Below are 27,974 nucleotides of genomic sequence, written 5' to 3'. Positions count from 1 at the left end.
GGAGTAACTCGTGAGCATAGCCGGGTGTGACCCAAAAAGAAGAAGAAGAAGAAGAAGAAGAAAAAAAAAAAGAAACACACACACACACAGAGAAAAGAGGGAACATGAGCTTGTAATTTTTTGGTTTGTTTGGGGTCTGTGCACAGTGGTGGTCAGTGCTTAGTTTTGGCTCTGCTTTTAGGGGCTTTCATGTAGCCCCGCCAGATGGAGCTTCACTGTGTAATTTAGCTTAAGAAAAATAAAATATGCTTTCTTCATACATCTCTTTCTTAAATTCATATATCCTATGAATTGCTGAAGTATTTTCTCCTACTCCCTCTTCCATTGATCTAGGATTCTAATTTTCTTTTATTATTATAGTGATTTGTCCCAGTGTGAACAAACAATGTGTGCTAAAAGATTGAGATGATTTGCATGTTCCATAAAACTGACAGAATACCCAGCCAAATTTTGATTTTTGTAACCACACCCAGTGATGTTCAGGAATTGAACCCAAGTCAAATTGATGCTATAGAGTTAAATTTTCATGAAAGGAGTAACTTTTTTGAAAAGGAAGGACTAAATTTAGGAGATACTGTTGCAGAATTGTCACAGATAGGCCCATCCTTGGGCTAAGACCTCTGGAGCCTCCTTGGGGCATACGAAGGGCTCAGCTGCGTGTCTAAGCTTTTATGTTGGTAAAACATTAATACAAAGCATACGTTGTCACTTGAATAAGTTATTTTTTGATAAATTCAACAAGTAGCAATTCAAAAATAAAAATAATCCATAATGAATTCAGTTCCCAGCACTGCAAAAATTACTTTAAAAAAAATAATGTATATATAATATATATGCTCAAAGTTGTCAAAATTTTATTTCTGTGTATCTGTTAGCATCCAAATCGTCATACGTATCTATATTTTTAACTGATGTTTTATTTAATTTTTTTTATCATCCTTCAGGGCTTTGCAAATTGGGCAACATGTTCCTTGCATGTACAGAAGTGACTAGGGGTAGGTAGGAGGAGCCCTGGGTGCAGTTGGGGCTTTTGCTTTTTGCTTGTTTCCTAGAAGGATTTCTAGGAGTGATGGTATTCTGGGGTTTTTTTTTTTTTTCCTCTGAAAAAAAAAAAAGGTCTGTAATCTTCATCGTTGTCTCTACTTTCGGTTTTTGTGGTCGTGAGGCTCGAATCCACTGTGGGTTTAGTTGTTTTAATTGACCTTTATATTGTTGTATACATTTCAGGATTACTTTATCACATTTTCTTAAAAGCAAGTTGTCAGTCACCTGGTGTCCAGATTTCTGCACCTCCATCCACTGTACCATCGGTCCTTTGTTTCTCCTGTTTCTCCTCCCCTGACAATCTCACTTTCAGGGGTTCAAGTCCAAGTTTTGTGTGTTCCCTTTACCCTTGTTTCTTTATGTTTCACATATAACTGAGTTTGATATTTTTTGGTTTTGCTTAGAATTATACAGCCTCCCTCCACCTTCTTCCATGGTGTTAAAGCTGTGTGTGTGTGTGTGTGTGTGTATGAAAGTCCTGGTTTTGTGTTCCTCAAATAGATACCTAGTAGCAGAGTCGTTGGCTCATATACTAAATCTTGTGAGTATCCCTAGTTTCCATATGATTTCTCAAATCAGATTGGGCCTGTTTACATTCTCATAGGCTAGGTTAATTTTCTTGCTCCACCACCTAGCCAAAACCTGCTCTTTCTGGTCTTTGTCTTTCCCCTCAGTGTGAGGTGATACTCATTGTCGTTCTGATTTGCGTTTCCCTGGTAAGTGGTTTTCCTGTGCCTTTTGTACCTCTGTAAGTCTTCTCTAAAGAAATGTCTGTGCTTCTGTTCTCATTTTCTCTGTGTATAGGTCAGGGGTTATTAAGTTGCCGTTCTGGAGCTTCTTGGGGGATATATGCTATGCAGATGTCTCCTCCATTCTCCTCCATGGCTTTTCGTTTTATTAGTAGTTCCTTTCACTGTATAGAAGCTTTTTAGCTTAATATAGATCCCGCTGCTTATTGTTTCAGTGGTGCCTAGTTCCTGAACACCTCACTACAGCTAATTGCCTGGCGGAGTGGGGTTTTGTTTTTGAGGTACCAAGGAAGCAACCAAAGCTTCTCTTCTCTGCAAGGGCACCTGCCTTACCTTGGCCACAGCCTCGGCCCTTCCTAGAGTGTTTTGCCCATAGTCCTTCACTTCTCTCATGGTTTCAGATCTTCTGTCCAAGTCTTTCATCTATTCTGAATGAATTTCTTGTGATGGTGTGAGATGACGGTCAAAGGTTAGTCTTTTGAAGGTGGCTTCCAGGTCCCATTTGTTGAAGAAATTTCCCTTCTCCACAAGTGCTCTTGCCTCCTTGTCTTAAATTTCATGCCCAAATGTATGTGGATTTTTTTCTGGGCTCTTGTTTCTCCATTGATCTCTGAGTGGTATTTGGTTCGATGCCATACTCTTTGGTTTACTGTTGCTTTCTTGAAGTCAGTGAACGTGATGGATGCATCTTTTCTCAGTATTGCTTTGGCTTTCACAGACTTTTGTGGTAATTTTAGTAAAGTTCTCCTTCCCTCAGAAAACACTACTGGGAATTTAATAGGAATTGCATTTGATCTGTGAATGACTTCAGTTTTGTTATACAGGGATTTCATCATCTTTGGTAAATTTATTCCCAGGTTCTTAAAGCTTGTTTTTGATTTCGCTTAGTTTGTTTTGGGGGCTTTCCCTTGGCTTCTGGAAGACACCAGGTCTACAGCCAGCAGTACTTGGGAAGTCTTGGATAGCCAGGATGAACCTGTGTGTGATCCAGGCTGGTGCTGGGGACCTTTGACCTTTGACCCTGACTGCAGGCTACTCAGTGTTTGTTAAAGCAGGGATTTCTTTCTCGCCTGTTTTATTGTCTGTCAATAAACTCTCAGCAAATTTTGGTTTATTGATTTTGTAACCTACCACTCTATTAATTTGGCCTCATTTCTACTTTTATTTTTTAAGTATGGTCTCAAGCATTTTCTATGTATATTATGCCATCTGCAAATAGTGACACTTTCACTTCTTTTTTAGTTTTAGTTTGATTTTTTTAAAAAGTTATTTTTCTTGCCTGGTTTTCTGTCTAGGACTTTCAGTATTAGGTTCTGCGTTGTATAATAGTGAGACCCAGGAACTTATCTTGTAACTGTTCTAAGAGGAAAATCTTTTGGTCTTTGTCCATTACTTTGTTTTCTGGGAGTTATCATAGGTAGGCTTTATTTTATTTTTAAATGTTCCTTTTATCTCAGCTTTTCATTGATTTGCTTTTTTTAAAATCATAAATGGATGTTGAATATTTTCAGATGTCTTCTCTGCATTTATCGATAGGATATTTCACTTTTCTTTTTGTTGAACTAGCCTTGCATTCCTGGATTAAAACCCACCACCTGGTCATGATATTGTGATCCTTTTGTTATTAATTTCTAACACTTAAAACTTCATTTTTGGCACTTTGGCTTACGAAACTGTTCATGGTAGGGTTTAATGCATGAAACTTCTTAGCACTGAACCTTCCACTGTTGGCCTCTTCCTCCGCCATGGTGCCTCTCCCTCCCATCCTCTCAGCCCCCACCGAGAGCTTCCTACTGAAGACCATCCTTTTAGTGTAGGGTTAAATTTGACTTGCTTAGATTTTGTTGGAAGATTTTTTTCATCTGTTTTCATTGGGATTTCTGGTCTGTTTAGGGGTGTGTGTGTGTGTGTGTGTGTGTGTGTGTGTGTGTGTGTGAGTGATATTTTTGTCTTTTTGGAGAGATAACACAGCAATAAGTCGTTTGCTTTGCGCGCAACCAGTCCGGTTGAGCCGGGTTCGATTCCTCCGCCCCTCTTGGAGAGCCCGGCAAGCTCCTGAGAGTATCTCGCCCGCGTGGCAAAGCCTGGCAAGCTACCCGTGATGTGCTCAATATGCCAAACACAATAACAAGTCTCAAAAAAAAAATGGAGACGTTATTGGGCCTGCTCGAGCAAATTGATGAACAATGGGAGGACAGTGACCATGACAGTGTTGGTGTCAGGATAATCTTACCCTCATAAAATGTACTTGAAAGTACATGTTAAAGTACTTTGGGTGAAGAATTTGAGCATAGGTATTGGCTCATCTTGAAGTGTTTGTAGAACTCATGAATGAAGCAATCCAGCCCCGGGCCTTTTCTTTGGGGGTAGCACTGCACTGTCCTCCCATTGATTTGCTCAAGTGGGTGCCAGTAATGTCTCCATTGTGAGACTTGTCACTGTTTTTGGCATATCGAATATGCCACGGGGAGCTTGCCAGGCTCTGCCATGCGGGCAAGATACTCTCAGTATCTTGCCGGGCTCTTCTGAGAGGGACCGAGGAATCGAACCCCGGTTGGCCTCGTGCAAGGCAAATATCCTACCGGCTGTGCTATCGCTCCAGCCCTTCTTTGGGGGTAGATTTTTTATTTTTGTTTTAGATTCCTTGCTTATAATTAGGCAGTTCAGGTTTATTTCTACCTTATTTGATTTTAAAAGGTTGGATGATTCTAAGGATCTTTCCATTTCTTCTAGCTTTTCCTCTTAGTTTGAGATTGCTCTTGGTTTAATGAGGCAAAAAAAAAAAAGACTTTATAGGACTTGTTAAGGAAAAAAACAGTTCTCCGCCATTAACTCACTGACTGTCAGAAAGAAAACCAAACCAAGTAAGTGCTTCTTAACTTTCCTTTTGTCTTCTTCTTTGAGAATTAATACTGGCTCATGGGAAACTGGAGGGGAAGGAAACCATATAGATAAAATGCATAAGGGCCAGGCTCTAGGAATATTGCAAAGGCTGGAACTAACCAGAATATTGCTTTTTTTTTTTTTACCTTTATGAGGGTTAATTGTGTGTATCTCTGTGTGTCTGTCTGTGTGCATCTGTGTCTTTTTGTGTGTGAGAGGGGGGCGGGGTCTTACTTCTTTGCACCTCATTTTTGTGGGGAATGTATGTTCTCTCTTTGGTATTAGATAGTTGCCCTAGTTATATAACCCATCTAAGAAAGATTCTTTAAGAGTAAAACACAGAAAGCTGACAAAAAGCTCTTTGCAGTGGCCAGGGCTCTGGTTTCCAGTCCAGTCATTCTAGGGTGAGACCCATCACAGGTAGTGCAAAGCTTACTTTAAGACTTAAAGGTAACTTGCACTCTTGAAATTCATATCCATGGAAGGGGACAGAAAGACAGCAAAGGGGGAAGTTGGGGCAGAAAGTCTCATGAGTTCTGAAACAGGAATGTCCATAAGAGTCAGGTTAGAGTAAGGGCCATCGAGAGAGTGAGTTCATTGAGCTCAAAATGTCCTCCTCTGCGCACACACACTCAAAGCATAGATCCACCCCTGAGCATGGAGCTCAAGTAACCTCTCATCCTTCTCCCCCTCCCTCAAACTGAAAAAGAGGCAGTGGGGAAAGGTATCCCTAAGCCCCAGAAAATCAACTTCTGGGGTTGTAACTAAAAAATGCTTGCATATGTTTACTAGGAGACACGTACAGTGACATTTACTGCAGTGCTCTTTGTAGAAAAACTAGAACCTACATTGCGTAGAAGCATGGATGGATTTTTTTTTCTATTTTAAACACCGCGGTTTACAAATCTGTTTATGATCATTTGTTACAGGCATTAAATATTCCAACCCCAATCCCACCACCATCAGTCACCTTCCCTCTGCCATTGTCTCAATTTTCCCAACCACTCCATAGCAGGCCCTCCGTAATTTATTTTATAGCGCTTGTTACCACTAAATGGCTGGTAGATGAGCTTGCATGGCAGTGGGAGCTGCGGGTGGCTGCTGGGGCTTTCGGAAGGACAGCGAGGAGGAGGCTGGGGGATGCCTCTCATCCCCATTCCAAGAAGGCTCTGACATCTCAGCCCCCAAATTCCAGCGTGCCTGTACCTGAAAATGTTGTCAGGTTCACATCTCTGGGGATCTCAGTCCTGAGTTGATGGAGTCTGGTGAAAGCTGTTGGGGTGTGTGTGTGCGGCTGGCAGAGCTCCTGAGATCTCCCCAGAGGTCTCAGCTGGGACTGATATCTAATGAATTTTTTGCGGCTAGTTGATCTCTTTCAAGATTTAATTGTGTATCTCTGTATCTGATCCATATATTGAAATTAGAACTGGGAAGGCTATACCATAATCAGATTAATGGTTTCTGCAACATATGGGGGAAGGGGATATGAAACTGTACAGAAAACGGGGGACATTTCCGCTTCATCTCCGTAAAGTAAAAATAATGAAATAATTAGATTGTGATCATGTCCATCTCGTTTAGAAGTGATTTCACTTTGTTTTAAAAGTCTGTCCTTTATAAGGACTTTGGTTTCTATATACTTGCTAGAGGACCTATCGAGTGATTTGTTCCAGGAAGATAAGCATCCTGTTTAGATAACCCATAAAGCAGTTAGAGCTTTTTAAAAACCATTTTCAGTTTTATATTCTTTTTCTCTAAAAACCCTTTGTGAGTTGGTTTGTTAGTTGGTTTCAGTGTTTCCAAAGAATTGATGCTGTGTAACTGTGCGTTTGGTACCGTATTCCTTGAGCAGATTTTTCTCAAGCACCCTCCATGTGCCAGGTGATGGCAGAGCAGTGAGCAGAGTAAACCCAGCTCTCGTGGGGTTAAGGGTCTAGTCCAAAGAAAGATAGCCAGTTAGCAAATTGTTTTCCGTGTAAAATGATTGCTAGTGAGTACAGTGATGGAAAGAGAAGATGGGTAGATGGCTGGACAGGATTTTTTTGTGTGACAGTCAGGGAAGACCTGTGGAAGGACATACAAGACCAACTTTTGAGGACGGCCAGGGGAGATGAGCAGTCTTAAGAGGCAGAAAGGAAGTGCTGCTGAAAAGTGTGCTTCTGGAGAACAGGAGCCCGGAAGTCAGCAGGTTGAGGTGTAGGCTGATAGGAAATGAGGTGAGAAATGTAGCAGGGGGCAGGGTCATAATAGGATTTTGTTGGAGCAAAGGACTAACTCACTCCCTGAGTTGCAAACAGCTCACAGGATTAGTAGTGGTGAGATAAAGATAGAAGTTAGGAGAATAGTTAGAAAGTTATTAGGATATATCTGATGATGGTATAGAAGACCAGAGTGGTAAGAAATGGCCAGATGCTTGATAAATGATTCGTCTGCAATTCTTTATCTACAAATTACTCTCACAGAAAATGGGGAAGTTTTTAAGGAAAAAGAGAAGTAACACACATTAATCACTAATCCATGATAAATTGTTCAAATAATTCCAAAAGATTTAGACAGAACCCATATATACTCAGTGGAATATTGTCTACCTATTATAAAAAGATGAAATCACGTGACTATGTTGTAGTTGATGATAATATTATATATGGATGGAACTTGAGGTAATTTTTAGATTTAATGAAATTTAAAAAAAGATAGTTTCTCTCACTTGGGAATATAAGCAATCAAATACTGTAACAAATTGCAAAAAATAGTACTTGAACTCTGCCAGAAATAATGAAATGACATTAGAATTTTAGTAGTGGTTGCAGTGAGGCTTATGCATATGTAGGGAAAGTTGTGAAGCAATAAAGAAATAAAATTTTATTTTACAAAATATTAATAAAATGTGATTTTAGAAATAAAATAATAATTGTAACAACCCCCTCCCAGTTTTAAAAAATTGTAGCATCGTGGGAAGTGGTTTTCAGTCTTTTCCACCCAGAGAGGTATCAACTTTTCTTGCTTCTGTTGGCCACTCTGAATTTGACAGTTGAATGTAATTCAGTCTTTTTTTTTATTGTTTAAAAAATGAAATTTGAAATGTAAGTATAGTGGAAAAATTTTGAGGGTTTTCCTTGTACTAACCAAAATGTGATTTGGTTGATGATATTTTTTAATCTTTCATGGTATTCATACTTTAATATGTTATAAAAATCCGACTGGGCACTATAATTATTTTTCTTTGTGTCATATAATAATAGCGATTCTCAGTAGTTCATTTAAATTTGATATATAATGACTGTGTAACTTATTTCTAAATATATTCTCCAGTTTGTTGACATTGTCATTCGTGTGTGTGTGTGTGCGCGCGCGAGAGAGAGAGAGAGAGAGAGAGAGAGAGAAGGGTGTGGGAGAGAAGGGCAAGGAAGAGAATCTACAGTTTTAGAGTATCTCAATGAGTCTTTTAAATGCCCTAGTTACAGTCTTACAGTAAGAAGAAAACCTTAAAAAGAAATTAAGAAGCTGTTACGGACTTTATGTATTTGTATTTTACTATGTGTACTTTCATATCTCATTAAAACTAATTTTTTATTCAAAACATCTATTGTGGGTCCAGTAAAATAGTACAGGAGGTAGGGCACTTGCTTTGCGTGCTGCCTAACCTTCATTCAAATATAGCACATATGGTCCCCCAGACACCATCAGGGATCACTCCCGAGCAGAGTCAGGAATAACTCCTGAACACCACTGGGTGTGACTCCCCAGAACAAAGCCTCCATCATGTGTTGATGGAATATATCCAATGCTGCAAGTTGACTGACTAGAGCAGTGAACTCAGAAAAAAATTCTGATGATCATAATTTAGTACCTCTCGGAGAGCTACCGAGAGTATTCGATATGCCAGACACAGTAACAACAAAGTCTCCAATGGAGATGTTACTGGGCCCGCTCGAGCAAATCGACAATCAACGGGAGGGCCTTTTACTTTTTATAATTTAGTACAATGAATGAGAAATAGTTTTGTTTTGTTTTGTGAAAGAAGTACGTGCAGGGTATAAGACCTGATCTTATATGATGTATTATTTATGTTTTTAGTAGTAGGAAAGGCCGTCATATCTATTTGGGAAATTTCAGGGATTTAATAAACGTTTCGATCTTTTAATAACATAATGAATTTTCTTTTTTATTTTAGCAAAACTGTTCAATCTAAAGTGGACTGCATTTTGGTGAGTAAAACAACTAATTCGAAGTTTTTTTTGTAATAAGACTTTTACCTCTATATAAAATATATTATTCCTGAGTAAGTATTTTAAATGTTCACAATTTCAGTGAATGAAATGATATTTAACTACAATGGGGTGAATATCTACCTTCTTATACCTCATACATACTGAAATCATAATCTGAGGTGATTGCATGTTTTTGAAATTGACCTTTACTGAAAAATGAGTTAAACATATAATAAAATGAATGCTTGCATTTCTATTCTAATAACTTAAAACTTGTTTTAAAAGATTTTAAATATTTGAGGATTGCTTGTATGCTTTTCGTATCTGGGCTGCTGTGCTTTAGGAATTAAAGTTACAATATTAGTTTTTGCTGTACTTACATACCTCTAAGAATTTGTTTGTGTGAAGTATTTTTTCATTATTTTGGGAAGTGACTCCCACTCCATCAGTGTCTGATGTCACCAGCTCCCCATTTGTCTAGGCCTCAGGCCATACCTGGAATTGAATTTGGAGCTTTAAACCTGCAGAGCTTGAACTACAGCTTTTTTTTTTGTTGTTGTTGGGTGGGGGTGGGGGGTCATACCTGGTGATGCACAAAGTTCCTCCTGGCTCTGTACTCAGGAATTATCCCTGCGGTGCTCAGGAGACCATATGGGATGCTGGGAATCGAACCCAGGTCAGCCACGTGCAAGGCAAATGCCCTACCCATAGTGCTGTTGCTCCAGCCCCCTGAATTCCAGCTTTTTGAGCTACCTCCCAGATCTTCAATTAAATCTTCTTAAAATGCTTTCTGGGTTTTTATTTTGTTTTTGTTTTTGTTTGTTTGTTTTTGTTTTTTTTTTTTTTGCCACTAAATGAACCTCTGTTTGGACTATTCTTCTGGAATTGAAGCCACAGTTATCATTTAGATCATAGCTGTAGATCTTAAACAAATGGAAGACATTTGTGGCTACTGGAATAATGCTAATCCCTTCCATGAGCTCAGCTGGCAGAGTACCTCCTAGGCTTTAAAACATTCTGTGGCTCTGCCCTATTTGATTCCTCCAAGTGACTTTGTATTTATCTTCTTCCTACTGTGACTTCAGAAATTAACTTAACTTGTTATTAAAATGTTCTTAGGACTTACTCAAGACTATAGTACCTGGTTCTGAAATTGGTATTATATCTGTGAGTTTAGCACTGTAACACTGTCCTCCCATTGTTCATCAATTTGCTTGAGTGGGCACCAGTAATGTCTTGCAACAAATTGTGAGACTTGTTATTACTGTTTTTGGCATATGGAATACACCACGGGTAACTTGCCAGGCTTTGCCTTGCGGGTAGCTTGCCAGGCTCTCCGAGAGGGGTTGAGGAATCGAACTTGGGTCAGCCACGTGCAAGGCAAACGCCCTACCCGCTGTGCTATTGCTCCAGCCCCATCTGTGAGTTTATGATATGAAATGATTATTAGACAAATAAACTATTTCATAGCAGAGCAGGTTATTTGATCAGTTCTGGTTTTGGGGAGTTCTTTTGTGTTTAACCCAGTGCTGAGAATGAGGACTTGGTGGAGAGATCTTTTTGTTTTTGCTTCACTTTTCTGTTTCTGACTCACTCTCTGAAGTAGGTAATTTTGCCTCCTGTTTTACAAGTGTAGAAATGGATTCTTTCGCATTTAGTTAAAAAATAATTGCTGATTTAAAGTAGATTATTCTGTGCCTGCTAAGGCTTGGGGAGGGGATGGGAAACTGGGGACACTGGGAAGGGCACATTGGTGTTGGGACTGGTGTTGAAATACTGAATTCCTGAACAATTTATAGTGAACAACTTTGTGAATCACAGTGTTTAAATAAAATTTCTTTCACAGCTAAAAAAATAAATTGTTGAATGCCTTCTGTTTGCCATGCTAGACTAAAAGAATACAAAATCAAAAAGACTTAAATTCCTACCTTCAAGAAATTTAGTCTGTTATCAGAATGTATGTGAGTACTGTTCAGAACCGGGAAGGCAGTGACAGGCTTGGCGAGACCCCCTTGCCTCCAGCCCACAGAGCATTTCCTTTCCCACCCCAGAAGACTCACAGTGTATCTGCCACTCTGGGAGCTGTTGCATAATTACTTTGTGCTGGACCCTGTTCTGTCTATTAGTGTGCCTCGGTAAACAAGACCGAGAAAGTTCCCTTAAGGTCACCTGCTTTCTTTTCAGCTCATTAGATCATGTTATAGTCTTGTTTAATTTTTTTCCTTCTCATTGAAAAAATAGATGCAGAAAACCAGGGTGAAATATATAGTGTTTATATAATAGTAAACAAAAATACTTCTAAAAGGGATTTTAAGTAGGAGTGGAGAGAGTTCAGTGGAGAAGCTCCTACCCAGCCGCACCACCTGGATCACAGCGCCAAGAATAAACCCTGAGCACCAAAACCATTTACATGCATAAATATATAACCTTGGGCTTTCACCTATAGTCTAAAGTTATATATAATATATATGTACATATATATGTGTGTGTGTGTGTGTATATATATATATATATATATATATATATATACACACACACACACATCCATTTGATGACAAGGTAAGTTTTCTGTGCTGAAGAGCCTTGTATTTTTTTTTCTTTTTTTATTAGTGAAAAACCATGAGGTACAGTTATAGGCTTACAAATTTTGTGCTTGGGTTTCAGTTATACAATGATCAAGTGCCAATCCCTCCACCAGTGCCCGTCATCCATCCCCATGGGTCCCAGCATCCCCCCCCCACCCTCATCCTCCCCCCCCCCCCCCCGTCCCATCCTGCCTCTGTGGCAGGGTATTCCCCCTTGTTCTCTCTCTCTTCTTTTGGGTACTGTGTTTTGCAAGAGAGGCTTTGAGTGGCAATCATGTTTGGTCTATTGACTACTTTTAGCATGCTTCTCCCACCCTGGGAGGACCCTCACAACACCCTTCATTTGGTACTCTCTGAAGAGCCTTGTATTTTGATTCTATAATAAATGGCCAAACATTGGAAGTCAATAATAAATGTCATTACAAAGTTTTAAGAAAGTGAAAAGACGGGAGAGATGGTTGGTAGGATAGCCTTGGACTGCTTGCTTATCAGGAAGAGCCTTTGTCAGGCACTGGAAGGGAGCCCTCAGTGGCCAGTCTCACGCGGTGGTCTGCCCGCATCTCACACAAGGTGGGGGACTTGTAAGTGAACACAGACTCCCCGTCATTTTCCAGGGGAGCATCCTGTGTGTGAAGTTCAGACCCTCAGGATACTGTGATTGGGAGGTGGGGGAGAAACCCTCTGGGCCCCCAGAGAAGTATGTAAATTTGGCAAAGAAACAAAGGCAGGACTAGGTAGTTCCTGCTGCCTGTTGTTCCCCCCCACCACCACCACCACAGTGTGTGGTGACCTGGAGACCAACAATGCTGCCTATTAGAGATAGTAGCATTTATATAAGAATGTTAGGGCTTTATTTGTCTTGGCCATATTCTTTCATCGCAGTCCAAATGCCTATTTTTCTTAGCCTAACGTGACTACTAGGGTCTTCAGAAAAATATTAAATAGGGATGGTAAAAGTGAGTTTCCTTCCTTAGTTGCCAGTCTTGGGAGAAATCACTTATGCATCCACTCATGATGGATGTTAGTAGCATTTGCTTTTTTATGGATGGAGACTGTTGAGCTCGATCACCTTTATGTTCATATTTTTAGAGAGATTTTTTTAATCACGATGCATATTAGGTTTTACTGGCCTAATAACATGGTACTCTGACCTCTGTTTAATGTCATGTCTTTCCACTTATCACTCTTTCATAAAAGCATTAAACTTTATATACATCTGTGTATTTTCCTATTTGTTACAGCCTCTTATTAGTTACAACGGTTCCGGTTTTCTTCTTCTTCAGTTCATGCTGTTACCACGAGCAGAGCCATTTTGAGGTGCCTGCAGTGCCCCCTGGGGGTCACCCGCAACGGTTGCTCCTGTGTGCCAGAATTCACACTGCTTCTAGTTGTGTGGCTAGCGCACATTCCCATCATCTCCCACTAAGGGTCACTGTGGTGCTGGCACATCTGCTCCCAGTGGTGGCTGTGTTCACAACATGGTGGCGGTGCCCTTGGTCATCCTTGGCAGTACCACGGATCTCAGCAGCACTGGCAGGAGAGTGCTCGGTGCGCATGGTGGCACTGATGGCCTTCGACTTCACCCCCCGTGCCCTTCCCATCACTTCATCTGGCATCTGGTAATGTGTCCCTGTGTATGCGCCAGAACTGGATGAAGTGACATCCTAGCAGTTGGAAAGCAACTTGGCTTCATGTAATGAGTTTGGGAGAGTTTTTCTTTTCTAAAGGAATTGATTTCGAATTATAATCGTGCTCAAAGTTCGCTAGGTTGCACTGGCAAGACCATCTGTGGGGCAGATCTTAGTTAACAAAATCAGTTTCATTACATTAGTGGCTGTTCTTCTAATTTGGGGGTTCTGATTTCTTTACTTTTAAAAATTCCTCTCCCTGCATCTTTCCTTCTGTTGTTGCTGATACGTTGTTTCAGTATTCAGGGATCACACACCCCCTTGGCTATGGTGCTCCCACCTTAGGAGTCACACCTCAGGCTTCGGTCTTCCAATGCTCGGCATTCACCCCCTCTAGGGGAGGCACACCGCCACTGTGAGTCGCCCTTTGTGCCCTGGGTGCTCCATGCTTCTTTGTGTCACGGTGCTCGGGTTGTGTCCCTTTGTAGTGCGTGCATAGACCTGGTGGCTGCTCGTCTGGCCATTCCTGGCAGCCCCGAGTTTGCACAGTCGAGGTGCCAGACTTGTGCTCATCACAGAGGGCACCCCAGGGTTTGAACTGGTATTGTGCTTCCGGGGGCCACGTGTCAGTAGCCCCTGTCCTGTTCCTCTGCTCCCTGCTCCCCCCGTCCAAGTTGGCTAAACGTTTGGCTTTCATCTTACAAATGGTTATGTGTGCAATGTCTCCTCTTTGTTACTCATTCACCCATCCATCAGGGGACACTGAGCCTGTGTCCAGATCTTGATGTTGAAAATAATGCTGTCATAAAAACAGGAGTGCGTATATCTTTGCAATAAGTGTTTTTTCTGTTCCCTGGATGAATTCCTAGGAGATAAACAATAGAACAATCCTTTAATTTTTGAGGATTTCCCTACTGTCCTATGAAGTGATTGTAACCTGTTTACATTCCCACCCACTGTATAAAAGAAACTCCTTTTCTTCACATCCTTCCCAACACCTGTGTTTCTTTTATCTTTTTTTTTTTCTTCCTTAGGGGGTGGAGGATCTTCCAACTCCTGTTCAGGTGGCCCGCGAGCCCTTCCAGTAAAAGATTCTCAGTCAACTGCACCAGCAGCGCTAGGCAGAGACCCAGGCGTGAGGCGCCTTCAGGGCCCTGTGGTGCCAGGGATCCCTTGGGCCACACCAGTCGTCCCTGCAGCATAGGTGGGTGCTCAGGGGCCTCCAGGCTTCACCCAGTTATGCTCAAGGGACCGTGAGGTGCTGGAAACCAGACCGTGGTCAGCTGTCCAGCCACATGGGCGGAAATTGCCTTGACCCCTGTTTGATCTCTCTGGTCCCTCTGGTCTGTTTTGTATTCATCACCCTTGCAGGTGTGAAGCGACAGCTCAGTGGGGTTTTGGAGTGCATTTCCCTAGTAATTAGGTACGATGAATATCTTTACACAGGCTCTGCTTTTGTGGCAGTCATTTCTTGATTAATTGATTGATTTGGGGGCTGAGGGCTCCTACACAATGCTTATGAGGCCCACGGCCCATCCCAGTGATTCTTGGCCCCTTGGCCAGTGGTTCCTTGTGAGGGCCCAAGAGTGCCGTGCTTCTCTGGCCCTGTTGTGCGGGGGATTCCCTGGGCTGGACCCCTTGATGCTTGGGGACCATGTGGTCCTGGGGATCAAGCTGGGTGTCAGCCAAATGCCAGGCATGTCCCTTAGTTCCTGTTTGCGCTCTCTCTCTCTCTCTCTCTCTCTCTCTCATCCCTCCCTCTTCCCCTCCTCTCCCCCCCCCCCCCCCCCCCCCAGTTTCTGGGCTCAGTTCTGTTCATTGGTCCATTCACACGTTTAAAGTTACTCAGTTCGAGCGGGCCCAGTAACGTCTCCATTGGAGACTTTGTTGTTACTGTGTTTGGCATATCGAATATGTCATGGGGAGCTTGCCAGGCTCTGCCGTGCGGGCGAGATACTCTCGGTAGCTTGCCGGGCTCTCCGAGAGGGGCGGAGGAATCGAACTCGGGTCGGCCATGTTGGCCGCTTGTAAGGCGAACGCCCTACCGCTGTGCTATCGCTCCAGCCCAGTTATGTTAGTTTTGAGGTCACACCCAGCAGTGCTCCGACTTACTTCTGGGTCTGCATTAGGGATCACTGCTGCCAGGGCCTCGAGGATCCTCGGTGATGCCAGAGATCGAACTCAGGTCAGCCACATGCATGGCAGGAGCCCTACCTGCTGGACTACCTCTTCAGCCCCTAGTTTGCAGCTTTTTTCACGTTGCATCCCTCTGCACCTGCTACTTTTTGTACCCCAGTGTCCCTTGACCTCCTACTTACCTCTGATAATCACTGAGGACTTCATAGTGACTTCCCCAGCTTACCTTCTCCTAGTCCCCTTAGCACTGCCTCCCGAAAGACTCTGCTTTTTGCCTTTCCTCACACCGCTGCTGCATGGTCCTGATCCCTGCCTGTGCTTGGGTGAACCCCTGCAGCTGCTTTCCTCTTCCTAGCCTCTCTCATTCTCCACAGCGCCATCGGCACCCTCCCCGCATGCCATGAACGTGTGTCTCCCGCACTCACTGTTGCCCAGGACTGCGCCCTCCTCTTTGTCCTCCACTCAGGCACCGGCGATTCTTCGTTCTTGCCTAACCTCATCCCCCTCCGTTTCCTCTGGGGGCTGGGAGCAAGCAGTGGTGAACAGCGTGGGCAAGGGAAGGGAGCGGTGGTTCCCTTGATCCAAAGCCGCACTGTGGACTAGTGTTCTCCAGTGGGACAGATGTCCACTGTCTGACGTGGGGGCCCCAGCCACGTGTTGACCCTGAGTACTTGAACTGTGACTAGTGTGAGTGAGCACCTGAGTTTGTATTTCATTTCAGTTAATTATTAAATGGACACTTGTGGCGCGTAGCAAACCATAATTGGATGGTGGAGGTCTGGCAGTGATTCTTCGACAGAGGCAGTTTGCCCGCCCCCAGGGAACACAGGAAGATATCTGAAGTTTGGGTTTCACAATCCGGTTGTACTTGAGTAGAGGAGAGCACTGCTGTGTAGATACCACCCTGCACACAGAGACTGTCAACCCTAAATTGTTCATAGTGTAGAATTGAGAAACTGGTCTAAGTTAATCTTTTTTGCTCTTGGCTCTTACTCTGTATTTATAACTTAAGATACATCCTAGGGAAATCTAAAAAGCTGCCTGATTTCTCAGGTCTGAGTTTGTCCATCATCTGTATCTGTCTTATGTAATGATCTCTGATCAATGTACTTAGCATTTTGGTATGCTCTTGGCTTCTTGAGGGTAAGGTCAAACTCATTGGACAATGGCTTAAAACACAAAGATGATCAATAAATATTCGTTATATCTATGAATGAATAAGCTAATGAGTTAGTAACTAGACATAGGAATTTAAAAGTGCCACCTTGAGATGGACTTTATAAATTTATTAAGTTGAATGAGCATAGTTTAGGCTACGTGATTGCAATCACTTGATCACTTGACATCCCATTACTCATTGATTTGCTCGAGCAGGCGCCAGTAACATCTCCATTCGTCCCTGTTGCGTGCTAGTATAGCCCAATGGCGTCTCATTCTAGGAACACGAACAGCCTCAAACCGACCGTTCAGGGTCTTGACAAAAAGTATGACCATCTCGTAGGTGAGCGGCCACGCAGTCTTTTGATGTCCCGTGGAATACAGTTGGTAATGGCTCTTGTCCAGCGGTTGTCTCCAAATCTCATTACATGTCCAGCCTATCTGATTTTTGACACCGTGGAAAATGAGACAGCGTCCCTGATTCTTGATCATTGACGGAGGTCGGAACTCCAGATTCTTTCTCTCATTTGAGTGAAGCGTGATACTCCAAGCATAGCTCTTTCGATTCCTCTGTGGGAGACCCGGATACCTTTCTCATCCTGTTTTCATAGGGCCCAGGTCTCTGAGGCATATGTTAATGCTGGAAGAACAGTGGAATCAAAGACATGTGCCCGGAGCCGGAGGTTCTTCATCCTCTTAGTTATTTCTTCAACACTCTTGAAGGCGTTCCAAACCTCTCTCTTCCTCCTGTGCAACTCAGGTGCCAGGTCATTCGTCAGATTGACTTCTTGACCTGGGTACACATAACTGTTGCATTCGGAGATGGTCATTCTGTTGAGAGCAAATGGAACGTCAGGAACGAGGCTGTTTCTCATAAACATTGTCTTCAGATTGTGAGATTCAGCTGTAGTCTGACCTTTCCACACTCACGGTCGAAGTTGGCCAGCATTTGTGCCGCTTGGCTAATGTTTGGTGTTATTAGAACGATGTCATTAGCAAAACAGAGATGGTGTAGTTGCCGACTGTCTATCCTCACTCCCATTCCTTCCCATTCCAGTTGTTGCATGACGTTTTCGAGGGTGGCACTGAAGAGTTTCAGTGAAATGGTATCATCCTACCAAATCCCTCTCTTGACATGGATGATCACTTTTTTGTAGAGTGGTGAGATCTTGGTAGTGAATCCGTAATACAACTCACAGAGGATCCTGATGTATTGAGTTTGAATGCCCTGATTGGCTAGGGCTTCAATGTCTGCTTCCATCTTAACAGAATTAAAGGCCTTCTTTAAATCAATGAATGTTAGACAGAGCGGCATCTTGAACTCCTGAGAAACCTCAATGAACTTGGCTATGGTGTGGTTATGGTCGATCGTGCTGAATCCTTTTCGGAACCTGGCTTGCTCACATGGGTGATCTTCATCTAGTGTTCTGCTAATCCTATTCAGGATGACTTGAGTGAACAGCTTGTAGATGACAGACAGTAGGTAGATTGGGCGATAGTTGCCAGTGTCGTGGATGTCTCCGTTCTTGTACAGTAGTGCAGTCCTGCTGGTTTTCCACTGGGTCGGAACCTTGCATTCAGACAGGTAGCTTGTGAAGAGCTGAGCCAGTGTATTAATGAGTACTGATCAGGCAGGTTCTTCAGGTGTTCAGGTCTAACCTTGTCTGGGCCAGGTGCTGTTCGCTTCTTTTCCGATGAAATGTAGTGTCGGATTTCAGAAGGGAGAACATTGGGAACAACACATCCATCCTGCGGAATTTGGTATGTGGGCAGGTGGACATGGCCATTGAAGAGATCCGAGTTCAAGTCATGGGTAATCTCCATTGCCCTTCTGGAAGATGTGATAGATCCATCAGGATGTCAGAGGGCAGTCATCTTGGTCTTGTAGTTGGCGAAGGACAGGCGGGCGTTACGAATGCTTTTCCCAGCTTCTGCCGCATCTGCCAGCACTGCTGCTCTTCTTTCTTCGAGGTCTTCCTTTATTGCTTCTCTGCACTGCCTTCTGAGCTTGGACGTTTGCTTGCGGTTGCCTGAGGCATGCGCCAAGCCACGTTGGCGAGTAAGCTCAAGAGTTTTCGAAGACAGGCATTTTTTAGTGGCATTCCTCAAACAATCATGGCGGTGCTGAACCAGTCGATCATATTCCTCACCAATGTTGTCAACTTCGGCATCTTCCCATGTTGCTGCAATAGTGCCAAAGAGCTCCCAGTTAGTGGTCGTTCTGGGAGTTCTCTTCTTAAACTTTGCAGCCCTTTCTCCCCGCTCCGTGAAGCAGAATTTTGCATGAAGGAGACGGTGGGCCAATCCCGTTTGGAATAGTGGTTGCAATAGTGCTGGTATTTAGGGCTTGATGTACACAGGAGTCCCTCTAGCATCCCCAGCTCTGCCTCATCATTGCCTCCTCCGTCTCCCTCACTTTCAGCTTGCTTGATATTGTGATCAAGGGTCAAGGGTTTGTCATGGTTGACCTTGTTTTGACGCTCCATGTTCCTCAGTGAGGAGTGAGACAGTCCCTCTGACTTCACTACCCGTGATCACCTCCAGTCCCACCCAGGCCGGGCTGCTGGGGCTGCAGTAAAGATGTGTGAGTTTTGGGGCTGGAGCGATAGCACAGTGGGTAGGGTGTTTGCCTTGCACGCAGCCAACATGGCCAACACAGTTTTGATTCCCAGCATCCCACGTGGTCCCCCGACCACCGCCAGTAGCAATTCCTGAGTGCATGAGCCAAAATAATGTGTGAGTTTATAGCACTGTAGCACTGTCCTCCCTGTTCATCTATTTACTTGAGCGAGCACCAGTAACATCTCCATTATGAGACTTGTTGTTACTGTTTTTGGCATGTCAGATATGCCCCGGGGAGCTTGCCAGGTAGTATCCCGTGCCAGTGGGATACTCTCAGTAGCTTACCCGGCTCTCCGAGAGGGACAGAAGAATCGAGCCCAGGTCGGCCACGTGCAAGACAAACGCCCTACCTGCTCTGCTATTGCTCCAGCCCTGTGAGTTTGTATCTTTTCAGATGAGTGTTTCTGTTTTTGGAGGTAGGTGTGTGATACGAAATCCCTGGGTCATATGGAAGTTATGTTCTTCCTATTTTGGGAACTCTCCTTACTGTTTTCCATAGAGACTGACCCAGACAATATTCCCACTAACAGTGAATGGGTTTCCTTTCACTGTTAATGACCACATCCCTGCCAGCACTGGTTGTGTCCAGTCTTTGATAAATGCTATCCTCGGTACCTCATTGATGTTTTGATGCGGATTTCTTTGATAATAAATGCCAATGAATAATTTTTCATAAGCTACCCGCCCGTCTGTCTTTTTTGTAGAAGTGTTTATTCACTTCTCTTCCCACTTACTTTGATCAGGCCATTGGTTTTCTTGTTCTTGAGCTTCGTATTTTATATATTTTAGATATAAACTCTTTATATGATATGTTACATGCAAGTATTTTCAGTATGGTGTCTTTTCATCAGTGCAGGTGTGTGTGTGTGTGTGTGTGTGTGTTAATGACCATAAACACTAGTTAAAGTATTTGCATCTGTTTTATGAATTACTTCATGGTTTGCTTGAAGAACTGGTCTAATCTCTCTGGAAAGAAAGAATTCTCTTGTATTTTTGGATAGTCTTCCCCTTACCCCATTTTATTCGGCTATGTTCCTTCCTTCTATACTTCCCCACTGAGAGATAACCAATCTGAACAACCTGTACTTCCATTCCAAGAGTATCAATGGGGAACAAAAACTTTATTTCATGGATGCAGGAAGAATTTTCATAGTAAGTGAAGTGTAGGACAAACAGGCTAGAAACTAGGAGAGACAAATATGCTGTATAGAAGAACTGAAGCTATAGAATGAAATAAATAAGAGTTTTTTAAAACGTGGGTCGGTTTTTTTGTGGGTTTTTTTTTTTTTTTTGGTGGGGCGGGGGAAGGGGGACATACTCAAGTCTTATTCCTGACTTTGTGCTCAGAGATCGCTCCAGGTGGTACTCAGAGGACCACATGCAGTGCCTGGGATCTAACTGGGTCAGTTGCATGCAGCTGCAACTTACCCCGTGCTATGTCTCTGGACCTTAGGGTCAAGCAGTGTTCACCTGCCCCTTTCTCATTTTGACTATTGTTGAAGTGGCCCAGGGCCTGCTGGGTTCTGTGGCCTCACAGTTGGTATCAGAGCCCACCAGAGCATGCATGCTCCTGGTGGTGGCCGTGCACACTTTGGTTTTGTGCTTCAGAGACTGCACCCTTCAGTTGTGTGTCAGGGGTTCGCACATATCACTGCCTCCGGGATCATGCAGAAAAAAGTTTGGCTGCAGCTGGCTGATGGGGCCACTGCAGCCATCGGAATCCCCTGGTCTTGATTTTGCACTGGGCAGGCATCCATGTGTTTTCAGACTGTGGGGGCGTGGGTTGCTTTCTGGTACTTGGACACGGGCTGGCTGGGCCAGTTCTCTCTGTCTGCTAGGTGCCAGCCCTCCAGGTATGCCAGCTAGCTCAACTGCTCTCTGGGGCTAGAATGATGAGGAACATGATGTGGGCAGCATTCCGTCAGAAGGTTGAGAAAGCTGTCAAGATGGTGTCTGTCCGTGCTCAGGCCTTGCAGTTTCCTGCCAGTCGGTCTCAGGCCCTAATTGTAGCAGCCTAGGATAGTCATGTAAGGTGTTTGTTGTAAAACCACCCCAGCCCTGCTTACTCAGAGAAAGTCTTGCAGCTTATCGCTCCTTGATGGGGTTTCTCTCGTCCACAAAGCTACCTCCTGTCTTTGTACATTGCTCCAAAGCTTTTTTTGTCAGTGTTCCAGATCAGTACCTGTGTAGTTAGTCCAAAATTTGGTGCAGATTTGCTGTGATTGTGGAAGGAGATAACTACAAGTTCTCCCTCTGAAGCTGTCTTGGTTCCCACCTGTTCTTTTTTTATTTTTAAAGTTATTTGAAATTTGGGCCCTACCCAGTGGTACTCAGGACTCCCTCCTGTTGATCATCAGGGGCCCATGTATGGTGCTGGGATTGTACTAGGGGCTGCATGTAAGACAAACACCTTAATCACTGTACCATCTCTTTGGCCCCTATTTTAAATTTTTTTGTTCTTCTGTCATCATGTAGGAAGATGGTATGGTTAAAATGCTTTATTGTTTCTTTTTTAATTAAGGAATTAAGAGAAACAAATTGCCACTAAGTTCCAAATCATGAGGTCCAGTAACTTTTTCTCTTTGATCATAAAGAATGATCATTGCCAAATAGTTTTCACATTCATTTTTAGTGTCCCATAGAGGAAAAGAAAGGATTAAAATGTCAGTCTCCCATTAGTACCAGAAAATCAATGTTCATTAAAATAACTATTTTCAAAGGACGTAAGACCACAAGTATGCGCTAATTTTTTAAATGCATTCTTGTAATGTTCTAGATTTTTCATCTTTCCTGTAACTAATTTCAAATTCATCAGAAAGAAAACTTTGATAAAGAAGGAGCTGAAATCTTCGTCAGAGAGTGGAGAGAGAGAAAGGAATTCAAGGACTGCTTTTATCTCCCAGCGCCTGCACTTCTGTTGAGGGTATAGCTTTTAATCTTAAATCCACTAAAAATCTAGCGAGGATTTTCTTTAAAAAGTGCCATTAAGAACAATCCTTAATTTTCATGCTAGAAAAAAAAAGTTAAAACAGTGATTTTCTTTCCTTTTTTTCTTACTCATTTTCTTAAATTTTTGAAAGAATTTTAAATTTTATTTCATTTCTATCAAGTTGTTCACAATAATTTATTGCACTCAACACCATTTCCACCACCATTGTACCTTCCTGCCATCATTCTTTAGAATTTTCCCAACCACCACCCAAGCCTGCCCCAACAGCAGGCCCTAAATAATTTATTTTGTGTTGCTTGTTGTGAATAATCTGCTAAAAATGATCCCCCAAAAAAAGTTTCCTTGGGAGAAAGTATGTGAAGATTGTGTGTATCTCATCCTGGAGCCAGAAAGCCCTCGTAGAAGAGATTACTATCATGTTGTTATGGTTGAGCTTTGTGTACTAATATAGCTTTTTGTTTGTTTCTTTTAATCAAGATCAGTTGCTTTCAACTTTATACCCCATCCAATGTGGTGTGCTACTCCTGGTACGTCAGTGGTATAGAGTATGAGAGGTTGCTCTAGGAATTCTAAAATTTTAAATGGTTTGGATTGGTACAGCTGGAGTTAAATTCTAAACTAGATGGTGACTTTGGGGTCCAGAGGCATCTCTGCTACTTGTTGACCTCTGGAGATTTATTTGTAAGTCTCTGGATCATGGCCATTAGTGAGCTTAAATGGTGCTAGAGGCAGTTCGTGGGTGTGACAGCCAGGCTCCTGGAAGAACCCAGAGATGGGGCAGGTCACCCATCCCCAACTCCATGATAGCCTGGAGATTTCTGAATGCAGTGACTCTGTTGTCTAAACTTGATCCTTCTTGCCTTCTTTTCTATTTTCTATTTCCAAGAAGTAAGGTCATTTCAAACAGCATAGAAAAAAATTACATCGGAACTAAAAATGACTCAGGTCTCTTGGTTTGTATACCTTCTGCCTAGCTGAACCCTTACTTTTAGTTACTTACTTTGCTCTCGTGTCTTTCTCCTTTGTCAGCATTTCATTCAGACCTTAGCTAGCTATTCTGGCATTATGTAGCCATGGCACTTATAACCAGGTTATTTATTATTTTAATTTCAGAGATTCAGTTTCCCTTTTTTAAATTTAAGCCTAAAAAAATCAGTATGTTTTAGAATACATTCATAAAAATAAACATCATTTTAGAATAATTAATATTCTTGACAGTCTCTTTTTCTTCTTTCATAATGTAATCTGTTACCCAGTTTGTCCAGAACACGTCTCCCCTTTTTTTTCTTTTTTATTGTAACTTGTTTAGAAAGATGTGAGGGGAGAGAAAGGGAGGAGTATGAGATCAAGAGAGAACACAGGCTTCTCCAGAGTAAGCAAGCAAAGAAACAGAGACAAACAAGCAAGATCCATGTTCAAGGGAGAACATGGGCTTGAGAGCAAGAACATTTCTGACAGTGGGGATTTCCTCACTGAGTGGCATCGCAGTCCCTCCGGGCTTCTTGATGTCAACCTGTCTCATGAGTGTGGTTTCATTTCTATTGATTGACTTTTGAGGAGGGCCATTTGTTTTCCGTTGGCCATGAATTCTAAATGCCACCCAGCAGAATTAGTAAAATGAGAAACAAATATGAGGCTTTGTTGAAGTTTGCTTGTCAGCCTTGTTTTTACTTTTCTAAGCTGTTGCTTAGAAAATGATGTCTTAAAGATGAGCTCAGAACACTTGCCTTGTCTTAGAACAGACAGTTAGATACTTTTCGTTGCCTGTCTTACTCAGCATGTTTCTGGATTAAAATTGCTTCACGGGAATACAAGAATAGTACTCAAAATTACTTGCTTTCATAATTTGATTTGTAGTTTATAGAAACTAAGAATTGGGAAACCGTTTTCTCTGATTAGCTCTCATTCATACCCACTTACACCTTGACATGGTTGCCATAGCAAATCAGGAAACTGAACATTAAGAATTCTGAGCGACAATCTGTGGGCAGATGGAGTCCTCAGACCTGAACCACGTTCTCTTTCGTCCTCATTCAGTGCCATGGAAGGACAGTTTTCACTACTGCTGGGGTCTGAGACAACGCAGTCACGGATTATGTGTATTGTTTCTGTAAAGTCGAAAAGGGTCTAAAGTTCCACTTGACCCCATTTGGTCTTCCTGTCAGGAATGTTGGTGAAGAAAGAGATCATTTAGGAACTGTATTCCTAAATTTGGTTTCCTTGAGAGGGCAGAATTATTTTTCTCACCTTTTTTGAGAACTGCTTTGTGTTAAATAATACTTTCATATTTTAAAAAAAAGTGTCCGATAAAGTTCAGGAAGGACCAGTGAAACCACATACATTTTGCTGCATGACTCTCTCAAGGCTAAATTCTTGCCTCTTTTCCCTAAGTTCCAGCTGAGAGAAGGAGGTTCTTAAATGCTGAAAGTGGAAGTGGCACTGTTTAACCTGTAATAAACAATAATCCCATAACAAGGTATAAAAAAACAGAAGGAATCAATAAATTATGTCACGACAATTTCCACAAGTGTGGAAGATTTTACTTCTCTATTTTGTATGTTACAGAAAAATTAATTAGGGAGGATCTAAAGGCCTAAATATAAAACTTTAAGAAGAAGCTAATCTGTTTATGACATTGGGGTAAGGAAGGATTTCAGAACAAAACGCAGTGTTGTATTGAAAGATTGATATATTTGAGTGCCAGAGAAATTGATATATTTGAGTGTCTAGATGTTAAAAACTACTGTTTCTGTAACAAAAGATGATTGGGTGCAGGGGAGGGAGAGGGAGGGAGAGAGGAGCTCAGAGAAGACATTAACAGCACTTACAACCTGAAGAGGATTAAGGAAAGAGACATGATAAATATCCTTATCTTAAAATGCACAGTCGCTTAACATCATACATTCTAACAAAGGGTTAACCTCTAAAAGAAAAATATAGAACTTTCTCCCTTTTTTGGTGGTGGTGATGGGATGAGGGGAGGGATTTGGGCCTACAACAGCCATGCTCAGAGGCTTGCTGGAGCAGAGGGGAGGGAGTTGCTCCCTGTAGAGCTGGGGGGACCATTGGGTGCCAGGATGAAACCTGGGTCTGTCATATGCAGTGCATGCAAAACTGTCCTTTGAGCTGTCTGCTGAGCTGCAAAGAACTTCCAGAACTCAATGATAACAACAACAACAAAATGAACAGCCTAGTTTTTTTTTTAATTGCTGATACACCATAAGGTACAGTTATAGACTTACAGACTTTCGTGTTTGCATTTCAATTATACAATGATCGAGTAACCATCCCTCCACCAGTGCCCATTCTCCACCACCACTGATCCCAATATCCCTCCCACCACCCCCACCCCATCCCCCTCACCCCACCCCACCTCTGTGGCAGAGCATTCCCTTTTGCTATCTCTCTCTCTCTCTCTTTGGGTGTTGTGGTTTGCAGTAGAGGTATTGAGTGGCCATCGTGTTCGGTCTGTAGTCTACTTTCAGCATGCATCTCCCACCCCCAGCGGATTTTCCAAACACCCTTTACTTTGTGTTCCCTTCTCTATCTGAGCTGCTTTTTCTCCCAGCATACGAGGCCAGTTTCCAAGCCGTGGACCAGACCTCCTGGTCCTTATCTCTACTACTCTTGAGTGTTAGTCTCCCATTCTGTTACTTTATATTCCACAGACAAGTGCAGTCTTTCTCTGCCTGTCCCCTCTCTTTCTGACTCATTTCACTTAGCATGATACTTTCCATGTAGTACCACTTATATGCAAATTTCATGACTTCATCTTGTCTAACAACTGCTTAGTATTCCATAGTGTAGATGTACCAGAGTTTCTTTAACCAGTCATCTGTTCTTGAGAACTCAGGTTTTTTCCACATTTTGGCTATTGTGAACAGTGCTGCAATGAACATACAAGTGCAGATGTCATTTCGACTATACTTTTTTGCCTCTACGGGATATATAACAGCCCAGTTTTAAAGTGGGCAGAAGTAACTCATGTTGGGGGGATGCATTAGAAAGGAACCTTCATTCTCTGTTGGTGGGAACGCCATCTGGTTCAGCCTCTGGAAACCAGTATGGAAATTCCTCTGAAAAGTAAAAATAGAATTCCCGTCTGACCCACCTAATCTAGTGCTTGGCATCTATATTCCAGACATAGAAATATTGTTATTCAAAAAGATATATGCATTCCTATGTTCATTGTGATCTTTAGAGCAATAGCCTAAACGCCTAGAAGCAACCTGAATGTCTGAGGACCGAAAAGATAAAGAAATTGTGGTCTGTACACACAATGGAATACTGTGCAGCAGTAAGAAAAGGTGAATTGTGAGGTCAGTTCAAAGTGGGTGGGACTGGGGGGCGTCATGTTAAGCCAAGTAAGTCAGCAGGTGAAGAACAGATACCAGATGATCTCGTCATGATTGACATATACTGAATAGTTGTGTTGTATGACGACCCTAGTACCACTGTATCACTGTCCTCCCATTGTTCGTCGATTTACTCGAGCCGGTGCCAGGAACATCTCTATTCATCCCAGCCCAGAGATTTTAGCAGCCTCTCCTTACTTGTCTTTCCCAATAATTGTAGGCTCTTTCAGGGTCAGGGGAATGAGACCTGTTATAGTTACAAGTTTTGGCGTATCAAATATGCCACAGGGAGCTTGTCGGGCTCTCCAAGAGGTGTGTGTGTGTGTGTGTGTGTGTGTGTGTGTGTGTGTGTGTATTATACATACACATATACATAGATATATATATTTCTCTCTATAATTTGTTGCCTACTCTCTGAACTCCATCAAACATGGTGTGGTAATTATGGAAAATGGGTAGGGAGTGTCACAGTATATAGTTCCAAACATCACCACAAAAACCCATTTAGCAGTCCATATTCATGATGCCCTTAATAACAGTCCCTGTCAGCTCCTAATCTCTCACCACGAATTTCCCTGTGCTGATTTCATAGAAATAGATCTGTGTAGCTTTTGTCTGGGCTGGAGCGATAGCACGGCAGTTAGGGCATTTGCCTTGCACGTGACCGACCCAGGTTTGATTCCTCCGCCCCTCTTGGAGAGCCTGGCAAACTACCGAGAGTATCTCACCCTCACGGCAAAGCCTGGCAAGTTCCCCATGGCGTATTCGATGTGCCAAAAATAGTAACAACAAGACTCACAATGGAGACATTACTGGGCCCGCTCGAGCAAATCAATGAACAAAGGGAGGACAATGCAGTGCAGTACCTTTTGCCTGGCTTTTTCATTTAGCTTGCTTATGATTCATCCATGTTTTGGTGCATGTATCAATACTCCCTTTGTTTTTGTGGCTTAATAATAAAAAAAACTTATTTTCTCCTTTTAAAGTTAAAACACTTGTTCTTCAGTGCTCTATAAATAGAGCCGCTTTCTTTCATTCATAAATCCAGGCAAACATGTTTCTCTACACAGTCAATTAATATGAACACGGAACAGAAAGTTTGCTCTTCACATTAAATCATGAGGTGTGTATCAAGTAGTCAATCTCTGACTTGCCACATAGTATTCTTGCCTTGTTAATCTGAAGCTTAAAATGTTTCCTGCACCACTGATCACTGCTTTTGAAGGCCATGGTTAGCAGTACCCCAGTACACCCAAAATCAGAAGTCTTCACGTTCAGCTCAACCGTCTGGGCTAAATTGACTACACAGTTTATGAGAATTCATTCTTCTGAATCTCATCTGCGCTGTGTTCTTTAGTACATGTAAAATTTGAAAATTAAACTGAATCCAAGATTGCTTTAAATACTTTGAAGTTTTATATTTGTAATTATAAAAAATATTTATTTTAGGTTACATTTTTTCATACTCTGACCATACTGATGTTGGAGATTTTATTTCTTTGGTGATATAATCAGCTTTGGATATAATATGATAGGCATTATTTGGATCACATGGATGCCATTAATATATTTAACTGACACGTATTTTATGAATCATATTCAAGACAAAGTTGATCTGCCTTAGAGAGAGATAGGCCTTTGAGAGAATTTGGA

At 42.4% G+C, this 27,974-nt stretch overlaps 1 protein-coding gene across 1 annotated transcript in view; it reads left to right on the top strand.

The window, feature by feature from the left end:
* The window catches only part of RFX7 (regulatory factor X7), a 104,605-nt gene that overhangs the window by 38,751 nt on the left and 37,880 nt on the right, over positions 1-27,974 (top strand). The window contains exon 2 of the mRNA XM_056115596.1: positions 8,851-8,884. Coding sequence (XP_055971571.1) covers positions 8,851-8,884 — 34 coding nt within the window. The remainder of the gene's footprint in view (positions 1-8,850; positions 8,885-27,974) is intronic.

The sequence above is a fragment of the Sorex fumeus genome, unplaced genomic scaffold (genome assembly GCF_029834395.1).
Source record: "Sorex fumeus unplaced genomic scaffold, SorFum_2.1 ptg000029l, whole genome shotgun sequence".
NCBI lineage: Eukaryota > Metazoa > Chordata > Mammalia > Eulipotyphla > Soricidae > Sorex > Sorex fumeus.
Note: the sequence above shows the minus strand (reverse complement) of the source record. Positions and strands in the feature narration are given on the sequence as shown.